General features: G+C 43.2%; 1 protein-coding gene across 1 annotated transcript in view; it reads right to left on the bottom strand.

Annotated features, from left to right (window-relative positions):
- Positions 1 to 12,043, bottom strand: part of Gen (XPG-like endonuclease) — a 114,407-nt gene extending 102,364 nt beyond the window's left edge. The window contains 2 exon segments of the mRNA XM_080277845.1: positions 576 to 771; positions 11,889 to 12,043. Of these exon segments, the coding sequence (XP_080133971.1) occupies positions 576 to 771; positions 11,889 to 12,043 (351 nt within the window).
- Positions 12,044 to 15,771: the final 3,728 nt, after the last annotated feature.

Here is a 15,771-nt window from a genome sequence, read left to right as displayed (position 1 = left end):
CTGAGTGGCATTACATGAGCAATCAACCCCAACCATCCCTTGGATATAAACCTTCAATGGCTCAATCCACTTGGAATGCAATAATTACCCACTAAACCACCAGGTGCCAAAATATAGTTATATGGTTACCACCCAGGGCAGTAAGTGGTATCCTGGTGTACAGGAAACCATTTGGCTTGTCACTCAGTGTAGAGTCACCCACAGGCAGAAAATAATGCAGGAAAGAAAGACAGATGAGGGAGTGTAAAGTTACCCGTAGGCAGGACAAGGAAAGAATGAAGGAAAGGAAGACAGAAGAGGATGGAAGGAAAGAAGGATGGAGGAGAGGAAAGGGCAGACACCCGACAGCAGCACTACATCAAGTGAGTGGATGGTGAGCATCCCCATCACTCATCCACAAGGCAAATTCTTTACAGCATTTATACATACACATAACTGACCTTACTTTGCTGCTTCCTACCCATCCATTTCACTACCTTTCATCTTGTTTCACATGGATCCATCACAGAATATCTTACATTCTTGAACACACATACTACTTCCACTCCCTTACATTTAACATGATGGGGACCTACCTCTTTTAAAACAGACTTAAAGTGAGACCTTTTCCCTGTCTTCTTTGATATATTCTGAGTTCCTGCTGTACCACTGAAGTTTCTCTGGTTCCGTGATTTTATTGTTTCCCACTTGAGGTCTGGGGCATCACCTTCCAGCACAAACACTGGCTTCACACCAGCATCAAGAAGTGCTAATGTACGGAAAACTAAGTTCCTGTAACAAATGAAAACCGGTCAAGATGCGCAGAGCTGAACTGTTAGGTGAAAGATAAATTTATATCAGAACCTAGCAAGACTGAATGGCACAACAGTAAAATCTTAGCAGTGAACTGTTTTCTACAATGTACTACAAACTATACGGTGTAAGGAATGCAATACCATATTGCATGACATATAAGATGCTTTCTTCCCCCCCCCCCCTAAAAAATACACTGAATAGTCCCCATGCATTTTCAAAGATAAAAGTCATGAGGTTAGGCTGGAGTTAGCTCTGGCCCTATTCAAAACTTCCCCATATACAGGTAGTTATCCTATAAACTGCCTATCATTGGTAAAATTGATCTATCTATCTACAGCCCGACGCCCTAATCCCACAAAGGGTGGCCGCAGACAGAACGCCTCTAAGTCGCTCTGTCACCCACCGTTTGACTGCCCTCCCCCCAGCTCACTCCCTCCTCCCTCATATACCTCTCAACTCAATCCCTCCACTTCATCCTTGGTCTTCCCCTCCCTCTCCCTCCCTCCACTTCACCTATATACACCCTTTTAGTCAGTTTTTCATTCTCCATTCTCTCCACATGTCCAAACCACCTCAGTGTATTTCTCCTAATTTTCTCAACCACATCCACATCCACCTCACAACGTTCCTTCATTTCTTCATTTGTCAACCTGTCCCTCCATGTCACTCCACAAGCTCCTCTCAAGTAATTCAGGTAAGGAGGTACTCGTACCTGGATCGAGTATTTTAAACCTCAGGTGAGCAATTTCTCTATGAATTTTCGATGTTTCTCACCAAAAGCGAATGTTTGAGCCTAAAAAAAAAAAGGTCCAAAAATGTCGGGACTGGGGCGTACCACTGCCCAGAAAACGTCGGGATGGGGCGGGTTAAATTCCATACTCACCTCCTTATTTCTCATCACTGCTTTCAGTGAACCAACAACCTTCCTTCCCTGCTATACCCTTTCAAGCACTTCATCCCCCAAAGTTCCATCCTTACTCATCACACTACCCAAGTACTTGAATGCACTCACATTCTCCATATTCTCACCATCCAATCTCACTGTGCATTCTGTAACTTCATTCTTCTCAAACATCACAACTTTACTCTTGTTTACATTAACTTTCAGATTCCTCTTCCTACACACTGTCCCAGATTCATTCACCAAACCCTGCAACCCCCATTCATCTTCACTCAACAATATTGTATCATCAACAAATGGCAACACTGGAATCTTCCACACCTCACCCTCATTCATTAGAGCCACCCCCACATCCACTCCCCTACCTTGCACCTCCTTTACAACCCCATCCATGTATATATTAAACAGCCATGGAGACATCACACATCCCTGTTTCAGTCCCACATTTAGATCAAAGGACTCACTCAGCTCACCATCCACTCGCACCGTAGCCCTAGTTCCTTTGTACATACTCTTCACAGCATAACAATTTCCTCTCCACTCCATATATTCTTTCATTCCCCAAACTGCAACTCTTTGGAACTCACTTCCCCCGAGTTGTTTCCCTCCAAACTTCAATCTACAGCTGTTCAAGTCTAAGTGTTACAAATATTTTATGAACAGAGGACCCAGTAACCTGGTGTATGGATTATTTTTTTTATTCATTTGTTTTTCCTTCCCCTGTTCTGTTATTAAAAAAAAAAAAAAAAAAAAAAAAACTTGCCTATCTATTCTGTCATAAGCTTTCTCCAAGTCCATGAAGGCAGTATACACTTTCCTTCCCTTCTCTAGACACTTCTCCACTAAACATCTTAGAACAAATATCTGATCTACACACCCTTTTCCTTTCCTAAATCCCCCTTGTTCTTCTCCAACTAGCTCCTCTGTTATATGCCTAACCATACCAATGAGTATTCTGCCATATAATCTTCCAGTAACACTAAGGAGGCAAATACCCCTATGTTTACCACATACTTCTCTCTCCCCTTTTCCTTTGTATAAAGGAACAATTATACCTGATTTCCAGTCCTCTGGAACCCTTCCCTCTTCCCAAGCCAATCTAGACAACTTTCATATCCACTCCACAACAATCTCACCCCCATACTTCAGCATTTCACCACACACTCCATCAAATCCTGGGGCCTTTCCCATCTTGATCTTCTTCATTGCTTCCACTACTTCCACCCTACTGATCTCTTCCTCCCTCCTCTCATCTCTTCTTCTCCCAGCCATTCCCCAACCACTTATACTCGCAGAGCTCTCACTCTCTACATTCAATAAAATCCTCACAGTGCTCTTTCCATCTCCTCAATTTCTCTCTCTTCTCCACCAACAATCTATTAATCCCATCTTTCACTCCCCTACCATTTCCCCTTTCACAGTCTTACTTTCTTTACCTCCTTCCAAAACAATTTCTTACTCTCCCTCCATTTTACACTTAGATTCCTCCTAAACTCTTCGTCCACTATCTTCTTACTCTCCTTCACCAATCTCTTCACCTCCCTTCTCCTACTCACACATACCTCTCTCTTCTCTCTCTTATCTTCTCCCCTACCTCTACTTGCTAGCCATTCACTGTATGCCTTCTTCTTTTGTTTTGAACATTGGTAAAATATACAGGAAAAAACATTTAACTAAATCTGTTCATATTCTGAAAAATATGATCCAACTGAAAGCTCCTCAGGAGATTTAGGAAAAACCTCAAGGATGGCCACAACTCATGTTACATACTGACAGTGCTGTAAGCTGGTGTCTGCAGGTGAATACAAGCCCTCAATGCAAACAGAGATTTTCAAGAAGAACAAGTGTTTATAGCTTTTTATTGCCCTTTATTTATTGCAATTTTATAATGATTTTATATTCCCCTTGAATGAACCATGTAGTGGTACTCTATTTCAGAATAGCTGCACACTGACTGGCAAGCCAAATGATTTCCTGCAAACAAGAAAATCATTTAAAACACAGGGTGATAACCTTACACCCAAACAACAGATGTTCCCTATGTGTCAACAAGTGGGTTGGTGGTTAGTGCCCCTCCACAGAAAACATCTAACTAAAAATAGAAACAAGAAGACTCAGACCAGGACTGACAAACAGCTGATGACCAACAACTGGACAAAGGACATGGTACGGACTGCAACGTGCAATTTAAGGGGGTGCAAATGATGAGGTGAGAGAAAAAAAAAAAAAAAAATTGTCCAGGTGCTTGAGACTAAAAATGGACATACGTGGATTAACTGAGACTAAATGGCAAGGTGAGCATGAGACAGAGGAAGCATGGATGGGGTATATGCCCAGTAGTAGGTGAGAATGAGAGGACAAAAGTGAGAGTATGTAATGTTGTGTGCAACAGATGAAAGGAGAATATAAGTGAGTATAGATCAGTTGGTTCTAGGATTGTGTGGGTAAGATTGAAGGCAGGATTACACATGTGGACGGTTGTGTGTATGTGCCAATGCAAGAATGTGCAACCAAAGTGAAAGAAAAGTTTTAGGCAAATGTGGAAGCATGCATGGAAGTCTGAAAGGAATGAGAGTGTTTTTGACTGGAGATAAGAATTGAAAAGTAGGAAATGTGAAGGTGGATGGGGGTTGTGGCTGCAGAAGTGGATGAAAGTGGCAGTGTTCTAGTGGATATTTGTGCAGGGAGGGGGTTAGTGAAAGCCAAACCGCTCTTTACGCACAAAAATGAGCCACAGGCATATGTGGCAAGTGATGAGATGGGTGGGTGGTGAACTGGATGAGTGGAAGGCAATGATTCATTATGTATGTGCGGATGATAGAACGAGAAGGTGCGTAATGGATGCAAGAGCAAATAGAGGTTGGGGGAGTGGACTTTCTGACAACCACTTGGTGGTGGTGAATGTCAAGGTTGAAAAGAAGTGGAGGAATAGAAGAAGGGAAGGACAGGTGGAAGTAGTTCTTACAAGGTGGGTGGAGAGGTTACAGGAGAATTGGAAAAAGACAGAATATAAGAGTGAAGTGGAGGAGCTATTGGGAATATATGAATTGGAGGAGATGGGGGACGTGGAAGGTGTGTGCAAGATATTCACAGAAGAAATCTGTGCAGCATGTGAAGTGGTATGTGGGGTGAAGAGTAGAAGAAAGGGGGTGCAAGGAACAGCATGGTAGAATAGAGGTGAGACTGGCTGTGGCACAAAAGAAGAAAGCATATAGTGAGTGGATGAGAAACAGGGGTGTAGAGGATGTTGAGAGATGGAAGAGAGAGTTATATGCACTGTAGAGAGGAAGAGAGAGGTGAAAAGAGTAGTGAGAAAGAGTTAGAAGAGAGTGGCTGTGGAATTTGGAAGGAATTTGAGTGTAAAGTGAAGGGAATGTAAGAAAATGTTCTGGAAAGAGGTAAAGAGAGTTAGATGGGGTGTTGAAGAAATTAGCTGGGGAGTGAAAGATAAAAATGGTAGATTTCTACTGGTGAGGAGAGAAAAAGTGAGCAGATGGAGAGAACACTGTAAGGACTTGCTGAACACAGAGAATGAAAGTAATGCGAATATTAGTGGCTGGGGAATGGCTGGGAGAAGGAGGGATATGAGAAGAGACGAAGAAATCAGTAGGATGGAAGTTGTGGAAGCAATGAAGAAAGTCAAACTGGGGAAAGCCCCAGGAACTGATGAAGCGCATAGTGAAATGCTCAAGCATGGGGGAAAGATAGTAGTAGAATGGATGTGGAAGATGTGCAGATTGGCCTGAGAGGAAGGTAAAGTCCCGGAGGATTGGAAGTCAGGTATAATTTTTCCCTTGTATAAAGGAAAAGGGGAACAAGAAGTGTGTGGTAATCACAGGGACATTTGTCATCTTAGTGTAATGGAAAAAGTACTGTATATGGTAGGATACTTATTGACAGAGTTAGGGAAATAATAGAGGAATTAGTTGGAGAAGAACAGGAAGGTTTTAGCAAAGGAAGAGGTTGTGTAGATCAGATATTCATTCTTAGATCTTTAGTGGAAAAGTTTCTAGAGAAGGGAAAGAAGTTGTATGTGGCCTTCATGGATTTGGAGAAAGCATTTGACAGGGTGGATCGACAAGGATTGTGGAAAGTATTAAGTATACATGGAGTAAATGGGAAGTTGCTGAATGCTGTGAAAAGTATGTATGTGGATGCTAATGCTGCAGTGTGTGTGGATAGTGAACTGAGTGAATTTCTCTATTTGCAGGTTGGGTTGAAACAGGGATGTGTCATGTCTCCATGGTTATTCAATCTGTATGTGGATGGGGTTATAAAAGAGGTACAGTCATGGACATTGAAAGCTGGACACTCTGAGGCTGAGCTGACAGTTTCTTTTTCCTTTTCGATTTTTCCACTAAATCTTCGTCCATATGAGCCGTACCCCCCCATCCCCATCCTTCCCTCACCTGCTGCCTGTCCTAACCACATGACCCAGAAAGCCTGGTTATTCCCAGGGAACAAGTTGTCACTCCTCACCTCTCTCTCTCCTCTAAACCTCTGCTTCCCTCCTTTCTTGTCTCCCTCCTCCCTCCCCCATCTTCTCCCTCTCTCTCTACTTCCCTCCTTTCTTGTCTCCCTCCTCCCTCCCCAATCTCCCTCTCTCTCATATATATACAGTAATCCCTCCAATATCCGACGTACTAGAGCCATAGGCAGGTCCGGATAGTGGTCCTGTCCGGTTATTGGGCCCCACCTTATGGACTTGTACTTATGGACCCTAACTCAGAGAAACACCTAAACAACTCCCTCTGGACATGCATAGCACTTATTTAAGACCCAAATCACACCAAAAAGGCACATAAAAGACTGAAATAAATGCAAAAGAAGCATAAAATGAGGTTTTTGAGGTAGGTTCATACAATATTTAACATTCTGGGTACTTACAAGTCCTTGGCTCCTGGACTGGTACTTATGGACCCTAACCTAGCCTAACTCAGAAAAACACCTTCCTACTGCACATGCATAGCACCTAAGACATAGCATATTCACACCAATAAGGGACATAAAAGAGTGAAATGAGGTGTTTGAGGTAAGTATAGTATGGAAAATACAGTAAAGTACAGTATGAAACATTCTGCCTACTTACAGCAAGTCCATGGCCATCTCGATGAATAACCGCCTCCTCTTGGACTCTGACAGTAAGAAGGATTTCCTGAAGCACTTGCAGTACACTGTTCATGAAGTCTTGCACTGAACTTAGTCATTCGCACTCAGAAGTCAGTTCTCTTCACAGTGCACTCTTGTCTAACTTATACTCCATTGTAACTTACTAAGTGTTGCACTCTGCACTTTAACTTTTTCCACTCTTCTAACCATTTTCTAAAGCAAAAAAACACACAAGTCTATTTACGTCAAATTTAGTTCAAGAATTGTCTTTTCACTCACAACTGTAAATCCTCAACACAATGCACTGTTTTTTTCACTGCACAACACAGTTAATTCCCGTGTGGTCTAGTGGAGAAGTTCTTGGCGTCTATTCACTGTCAGAGTCCGAGAGTATCACTGGCAGGTGACCTAGGGGTGCGCCGCTGGGTCTTGGTGATGGCGTACCCACTGCAGACGACTCTGAAGATAGACGCAAACTCACGTCGAGTGGTGACTCCACCGTGGCTGATGTGCTGGGCTGTGGCTCAGAGCATGAGGGCCTATCTTGGGGAGGCAACGGAGTGAAGCCAGGGCTGGGCACAGCGGGGGTCACGGGCCTGAAAAAACTGTCAATTGTTGATTGACGCAAGGAACAACGATTCTGACAATTGATGATGCGCTGCCTGAAAGCACACACTTCCTCCACAAGTCCCAAGGGCCCCATCTCCCTGTCGCAGTCCGGGTGTTCCAGGTAGTCCAGAACAAACTCTAGGTGTTCCCGGAGTGCGCTCAGCTTGGGGATGGCTGGAGTTGTGTCATGCTGAGAGGAGTCCACATCATTGTCGCCGTCCTCGTCGGAATCTTCAAGCTAGGTACTGACACCTGCAACGGAAGATGCGATCTCGATATCAGACAAGGTCTGATACCCAGGATCACCCTCATCGTCATCCAACCACTCACGCACATCATCCACATCAACATCATCGCCATGCGTACGTAGCCGTGCATGGAAGTCATCCACGTCAAAACCTAGGAAATCGTACTCCACATCCGTTCCGAGAAGCAGACGAGACCAACCATTTTCTAGAGTCTTGACAGGGACTTCCTTCCATGCACTGGCCCAGTTGTAGATTGCAGACTTGATGTTGTAGCGGCGAAGGTTTTCCAAAGTCCGCTAGCCTCGCATGTCCCGTCCCTCCCTGCGCTCATCCTCGTCCTCGAGAACAACCATCACCTCGTCCAGGAACTTCCTTCGGTATAGGCGCTTTGTTGCCACAATCACTCCTTGGTCCATTGGTTGGATGAGAGCAGTTGTATTAGGTGGCAGAAACATGCACCTAATCCGGCCATTCTCAGCCACCAAGTCCTTGTCGCACGGGTGGGCAGGTGCACTGTCGAGGAGAAGGAGGGCCTTTACCTGGTCGCGCGGGATTCCCAGTGTCTCCGTCTGGTAATGTATGACCTCCTTGACGAAGTGGCAGTGGAACCAGTCTTTGAAGATCTGGGCTGTAAACCATGCATTCAAAGAATGGTACCAGACGACAAGAAGGACATTCATCACCCCACGAAGACACCGAGGCTGCTTTGCACGGCCAACAATAACGGGCTTAAGCCGGTGCATGCCGTTAGCATTGGCACAACACAAAGCAGATATCCGTTCCTTGGAGAGCTTGCGGCCAGGTACACGCTTCTCCGTCTCCTCGGCTAGAGTGTTTGTTGGCAAAGAGCGATAGAATAAACCAGTTTTGTCAGCATTGTAGACTTGACCGAGAGTGAGGCCCTCCCTGTCGATCAAGCCCTTCACCTTGTGCCGAAACTCCTCTACTCCATCCTCGTTATCGTCCAAAGCTACGCCATAAGCTTTACGGTTGGTAAGGCCATGCTGTAACTTGAACGTGGAGCCAACCCTCGGATGCCTTGAAGTCTAGGGCATCGTGAAGCCTGGTGAACTTCTCAGCAGCAGCCTTCAGCTCCGTACCACGTACCATCACACCAGCAGCACGTTGCTGTCGATACCAAATCAACGTGGAGTGGTCGACTTCAGCAAACTTGGGAGCAAACATCACCTTCCTCTCCACATTGCGTTTGCTTCTTGACGAGAAGTCAGGCGTGTACTGCATGAGTTTGTCTCGGGATCTCTTAATATCAAACAAAGTAGATCGGGCCAGGTTGAACTCGTGGAGGATGCGGGAAGAAGACCACCCCTCATCTACTTTCTCCAATATCTCCCATTTCTTCTCCAGAGTCAACACCACTCTCTTCCTCTTCTCAGGCGGCGGGGCCATCATCACACACACGAAGGAGAGGCACGAGAGCAGCAGGAGTGCCTGCAGCAGGTAAGGCACCACCACAAAAGCGAGCAAGTGGGCAGCCAGCCATGACGACAAGCATGCACTTACGACGAGAGACAGGCGGAAAGTGGGGAGGATGCAGGGGCGCTCTAGCGGACGTCAGAGGAATGATGCACCACAACAAAGCTGTCCCGCACCCCGCGCGCCAAGTTCAAATTACGGGTGGGAAAAATTCTTTTTTTTTTTTCTATTTTTTTGCGGTTTTCAGGCCATTTTGGGAATATTGGATCCTGGGACGATTATGTCTGGTTAGTGGGAATGTTCAGATATTGGGTGTTCGGATATTAGAGGGATTACTTACACATATATATATATATATATATATATATATATATATATATACTGTATATATGAAGTGTGTGTGTGTGCAATCATTATCATCATTAATGGCATGCTCTGATTTGGAAAGTAAAGATGAGGAGAAATATTGTGGAATCTTTGGCGAAAATTGTGGCTGAAGGGTGTAGGGAAGTACGAAGGTGGATGTTAATTGGCCTGCAGGGAAATAATGACAGTTCCACATGCTGACGTCTCGAGAGGACTTCCGGCAGTTGTTCTCTTTAAATATGTTCCAGTGTTTTATTTATTTTATAATATTTAAATCACAGTAAAGGTATACTTAGCACTGACCTTATTATTCACTCCTACAGAACCCTGAGAGAGAGAGAGAGAGAGAGAGAGAGGGGGGGGGAGCTGGTCATTCCCAGGGTACAAGCAGTCACTCCTCACCTCTCTCTCTCTCTCTCTCTAGCATGCAGACCTAAACTTAAAAGGAGTTGCCCAGCACAGGCCAACCGGCCAACTGCAGGTGGTATCTTTAAATATGTTCTTTAAATATGTTTTATTATTTTTTTTTTAATACTTATTTCTCAGTAAAGGCATATTTTGCACTGACACGATTCATTCCAACAGAACCCTGAGAGAGAGAGAGAGAGAGAGAGAGAGAGAGAGAGAGAGAGCAACCGCATTTATGAAGAATGAAGATGAGCTTGTCAGGTGTGTGTGTGTGTGTGTGTGTGTGTAGTGATAGCTGAGTAGCCTAGGGAAGAGAAGGGATGGGATTAATGGGATGAGGGGTGGGGGGTGGGGGAAGGGAGTTGTGAACAAAGAGTGACGGACAAGCTGAGGGAAAAGAGAAATGTATGACATTTGTCTTGCCTCAAGGCTCCCCTGTCCAGGTTTCTCTGTCTGTGTGTACAAGGTAGGGCAGTGGATGTTGGAGTGGCCCTAGTGAGAGAGAGCAGTGTTTGGAAACTCCCTGTACTGATGTTTGCAGATGATACTATGTTGTTAAGTGAAGATGTAAGGGAGCTGCAAGGCTTGGCAAATGAGTTTGGAAGAGTGTGTAAGAAAAGGAACCTAAACGTGAATGTAGGGAAGAGTAAAGTTATGGTCTTCGAGATAAATGAAGTCACTGAATGTACAGTAAGGTTAGATGAGGAGGAAATGGTAAATGTGAGTACATTTAAGTACTTGGGTAGCGTGATGAATAAGAATGGAACCTTAGAGGGTGAAGTGCTTGAAAAGGTACAGCAAGGAAGAAAGGCTGCTGGTTCCTTGAAAGCAGTGATGAGAAACAGGGAAGTGGGTATGGAAGTGAAAAATTTACTGCATGACAGTATTGTGATACCAACTCTGATGTATGGAAGTGAAGCTTGGACCTTGTTGGAGGGACACAAGTCAAGAGAGAGAGCTGTGGAAATGAGTTATTTGATAAGAGTGTGTGGAGTCATGTGGAGAGACAGACTGACAGATGAGGAATGGATGTGGATGTTACAGGGAGTGTTAGGAGAAACACACTGAGGTGGTTTGGCCATGTAGAGAGGATGGAGAGGAAGAGACTGACGAGAAGAGATTGTGAGTGAGGTAGAGAGGGGGAGAGGAAGGGGGAGGCCAAGAATGAGATGGAGAGATGGACTGGAGAGGTATATCAGAGAGAGGGGAGTGAGCTGGAAGCAGGGCAGTGAAATTGCAGGGGACGGGGCAACATGGAGGTGATTTGTTTGTGGCCATCTCTTACAGGATAAAGACATCTGGCAGTATATAGACACTGTTTATCTATTATAACCTATAATTTGCAATGACTAGCCAAACAGCATAACATTAATGCAAATAAAAAGAATATCAGACATCAGTTACTTGGAAAAAAAAAAAAAAAAAAAAAAAAAAAAAAGGTATTTTTTGCATCACTATACTTACCATAACAGTCAAAATTGTTCAAAGAGGGAAAATTTGGACTTACACTTGGAATGCCTGGTACCAGTTAGGATAAATCCCATAGGTTCTGTGCATTTGTTATCATGCACTTTCTTTATCTTGTAACAATTTTGGTACCCATTATGCGTGATAACCAATGGATCAGTGTACATACCGGTGCACCTGTGCAGAACTTAGCTATGTTCATGGTTAGTAGATATTCAATGTCCTGTTCCTGGCTACAGCAACATACCTGGACTGTATAAACTCATTTCTGTACAACTAAACAAGTAATGAAATTAACAAGTGAAACAGGCTAGCTAGAAACATGACATGGAGAAGGGAGGCAGAGTACCAACACAATGTTTAGTTCTGCCATCCCAGGTGATTTGTTTATATCTTGGTGAAGAAGTGAACAAGTGGTTTGAAGTCTGATAAGAACTTCTAAAAAACTGAGAGAGAGAGAGAGAGAGAGAGAGAGAGAGAGAGAGAGAGAGACACTAAAGCATATACTGCACACCACTTAAAAAAAAAACAAAAAAAAAAAAAAACACTACCTTAGATGTGGCCTTGCAACATGATGGAGGTGAAGACTCTTTGTATCAACCACCCAGCACGACAGATCAACAGCAACAGCCTGGCCTGCCAGTGCATTGAGAGGCAGGACTTCACCAATGGGTGACACTACACCCCACAGCTCCTTAACACCCATGACTGCACTGCACAACTGCACTCCACTCTCAGCTTTGGTCTGCAATACCAAAATACTACATCATCATCACAATCATCCTAATCCTTTACTTATCTAAAAATAGTGCAAGTAGGATTCAACAAAATTGCTGTCATCATCATCATCATCATTCTGACCTTAATTGCTACCAAGATATGGAGTGAAAAAAAAAAAAAAAAAAAAAAAAAATGAACAAAGAACTATCAACAGCCAACCCAGTGAAACGAGCCACACAATAATTCACACATCACCCAACTCTTCAAATCCTGGCTCTACCCAAGAGTAAAATTATCCACATACTATACAGTAAAACCACACCATAACAGACTAACTGTCAAAGCCAATCTGAAAAGGCAAAAGTCCAATAGAAGCAACATCAGGATTTTCCCCTGGACTCCCTCCTCCATTTGTTTATTCGAGGACGCATGCTTGTCATTCGTGTATTTATTCTCTCTCTCTCTCCCTGTACTGGGCAATTCCATTATACTTCATATATTTTTGCCTTCGTCATCACCTTCATCTTCACCTTCCCATTCATTTTTACCTTCACTTTCAGTTCACTGACATTCATTTTCACATTCACTTCCATGCTTCACCTTTACACTCACTTTCACTATCACTTTCAGTCTGAACTTCAATATCACTTTCACTTTCATTTGCAAGTTTACTTTCTCACTTTCATGTTTACCTTTACTATTACTTTCATTCACCTTCACTTTTGCCCTCCCTTCTTTTACTTTCACATTCCCCTTCACCTTCACATTTACTTTCCCCCTCCCTTCTTTTACTTTCATATTCCCCTTCAATTTCACCTTCTCTTTAACCACTTTCACATTAACTTTCACTTCTCTCTCCTAGAGAGAGAGGAGGAGGGAAGGAGGGAATACAGAAGGAGGGACTGAGGTTATGCTTATCTCTCTCATTTGTTTATGCGAAAGGGACACCACTTGTCATTCCTGTATTTATTCTCTCTCTCTGTTCACTATGACATTCACATTTGCTTTCATATTCACTTCCATGTTCACTCTCACATTCACCATCATCTTCACACTCACTTTCACTATTACTTTTATTTCATTTTAAATTTCAACTTCACCTTCACTTTCACCTCTCTCTCTCACCAGAGAGAAGGGGGAGTGAGAGAAGGAATGGAGGAGAGAGAGAGAGAGAGAGAGAGAGAGAGAGAGAGAGAGAGAGAGAGAGAGAGAGACAGAGAGAGAGAGAGAGAGAGAGAGAGAGAGAGAGAGACAGGGGGGGGGGACTCATGTTATGGTATCTCCTCCGCTGTTTATCTATTCAAAGGGGCGGACCATTTCTGGCTTTATCGGACTTTCACTTTTCCCGATGTACTGTATAAGAATTTAGTCCAGTTGGCTCCTCGAGTCCGATAATAGTAAATTCTGGCATACTGAAGTCCGTTATATCAAGGTTTTAGTGTATTTTATATTTTTATATACATCTAACATACATCTGCAGTATAGTCATTCCATTAAAAAAAAAAATGGGGGGGGGGGTGCAATCCCTGTCATGGGCATCTTCATACATCCTTCACCCATCTATTTTGATTTTACTATGTGTCAGTAAGTTAGTTTCCTCAACTTCTCATCATTTTTCATAATTTTCAGTTTTCAATGTTAATTAGGTCTGACAGGTTCATCTGAAAGTATTCCTTCTCCTTATTCTGTCTTGCATCACTTCTCTAAGAATATCTCTAGATCTAAGGTCTGCACACACCACCTCATTTCACATTTTTCTCATCTACCTCTCCCTTGATGCCTGCAATCTCAAAGCTTCTACACCTCCTCACCCAACTCCCTGGGTCCAGCCACTCATCATGTCCTGACTATCTCAGTCCTGCTCTTCCTAGTGCCCTCCACTCCCAGCTGCCTTCTCATGACTTCTGGATGTCCCACCATTCAGTTTTGATCCACGTATCCACTGGATCATACTGGTGTTGTTTCATTCTAGTCTCATTGTACAGTCTTTTACATCCCATGTTTCAATGCCATGCAGTCTGACACCCCTAACACACATAGTAATCACCTTCCCTCTTGTACTCTAATTTACCATACCCTGCCATCATCATCTTAACTTGCCATACTTCCCCCCACCTTCAAACTTACTCTTTTCACCACCCTATTTGTATCCATTCTCTCTAGATGATCATAGCATCAAAGCACATTCTCTTATCCTTATATCAATAGACCTCTTTATTTCACATTTTTTCATCTGTTTCTCATCCTATGTATTTACCTATTTGTAGTATACAGGAATTGAGCAATGCTCGTGTTGTCCTGTCTCCATATCCACATTTATCAAGTCTACCTTTACACACATGAATGTTTTTCTCATGCACCACCTCTTTGTCTAAGTCGTTCCAAATATTTAAGAATATACCTAATTGTGATATACACGGAATGTACTATGCTCGTGGGTTTCCGTCGCTGTTTCTCAATAAGTCGAATTTAACTTTAAACTCGTTTATGTTTTTAGACTGGACGATCTCTTTGTCCAGGCTATTCCATAAGTCTATACTTCTGTAAGGAAAGCTATATTTCTTGATATCCTTCAAGCAGCTTGACTTTTTCAATTTCATTCCATGTCCTCTTGTTGCTCTCTTATCCCATACAAACAGATCTTCTTTGTCAATTTTATCTACTCCCACCATGGTCCTGAACACCGCAATCATGTCTCCCCTCTTTCTCCTTTCCTCTAACGAAGGCAAATCCAGTTTTTCCAGCCTCTCTCTGTATGACAGGTCTGTCAGACTGGGGACCATCTTAGTTGCTGTTCTTTGTATTCTCTCAATCTTGTTTATATCTTTCTTTTTGTGTGGGGACCACACTACCGCTGCATATTCTAACCTGGGGCGGATCATGGCCACTATCAATTTTTTCATCATTTCCTCATCCATATAATGAAATGCTACTCTTATGTTAGTCAAGAGCTTATAAGTCTCTCCAACTATCTTGTTTATGTGCTTTTCTGGTGACAAACTATCTTGGACCAGCACTCCCAAATCTTTCTCTTCTCTCCTTTTTGTGATTAATTCATTACCCAAAAAATAATTCAGTGATGGTCTCCTGGTACTTTTACCCATTTCCAATATTTTACATTTCTTTACATTAAATTTCATTTCCCACGTCCGGCTCCAATTGTGTATCTTATCCAAATCCTCCTGCAGTATTTTACAATCCTCCTCAACCTCTATCTTCCTCAAGATCTTTACATCATCAGCAAACAGACTCGCATAACTGTTCACTCCATCTACCATATCATTTACATAAATCAGGAACATTACTGGCGCCAACACTGAGCCTTGAGGGACTCCACTTGTTACTTCCCTCCATCCAGACATCTTTTCCTTTATTACTGTCCTCATTTGTCTGTCTCTCAAAAAGTCTCTCATCCATTCCAGAAGTTTCCCCCTTTAGTCCTCCTATATATTCTAGTTTCCACATTAGTCTCTTATGAGGTACCTTGTCAAAGGCCTTCTCTAAGTCTAAGTACACACAATCCACCCAACCATCTCTCTCCTGTACCACATCAATCGCTCTTGAGTAAAAGCTCAACAAGTTTGAAACACATGACCTTCCACTTCTGAATCCAAACTGACATTCAGCCAAAATATTCATCTCTTCCAGATATTTTATCCATCTGTCTTTCAGGATTCTCTCACACAATTTTGCGACCATGCTGGTTAGAGACAC

The sequence above is a fragment of the Coenobita brevimanus genome, chromosome 71 (assembly GCF_032717465.1).
Source record: "Coenobita brevimanus isolate Jiangsu-jjx chromosome 71, ASM3271746v2, whole genome shotgun sequence".
Classification (NCBI taxonomy): Eukaryota; Metazoa; Arthropoda; class Malacostraca; order Decapoda; family Coenobitidae; genus Coenobita; species Coenobita brevimanus.
Note: the sequence above shows the minus strand (reverse complement) of the source record. Positions and strands in the feature narration are given on the sequence as shown.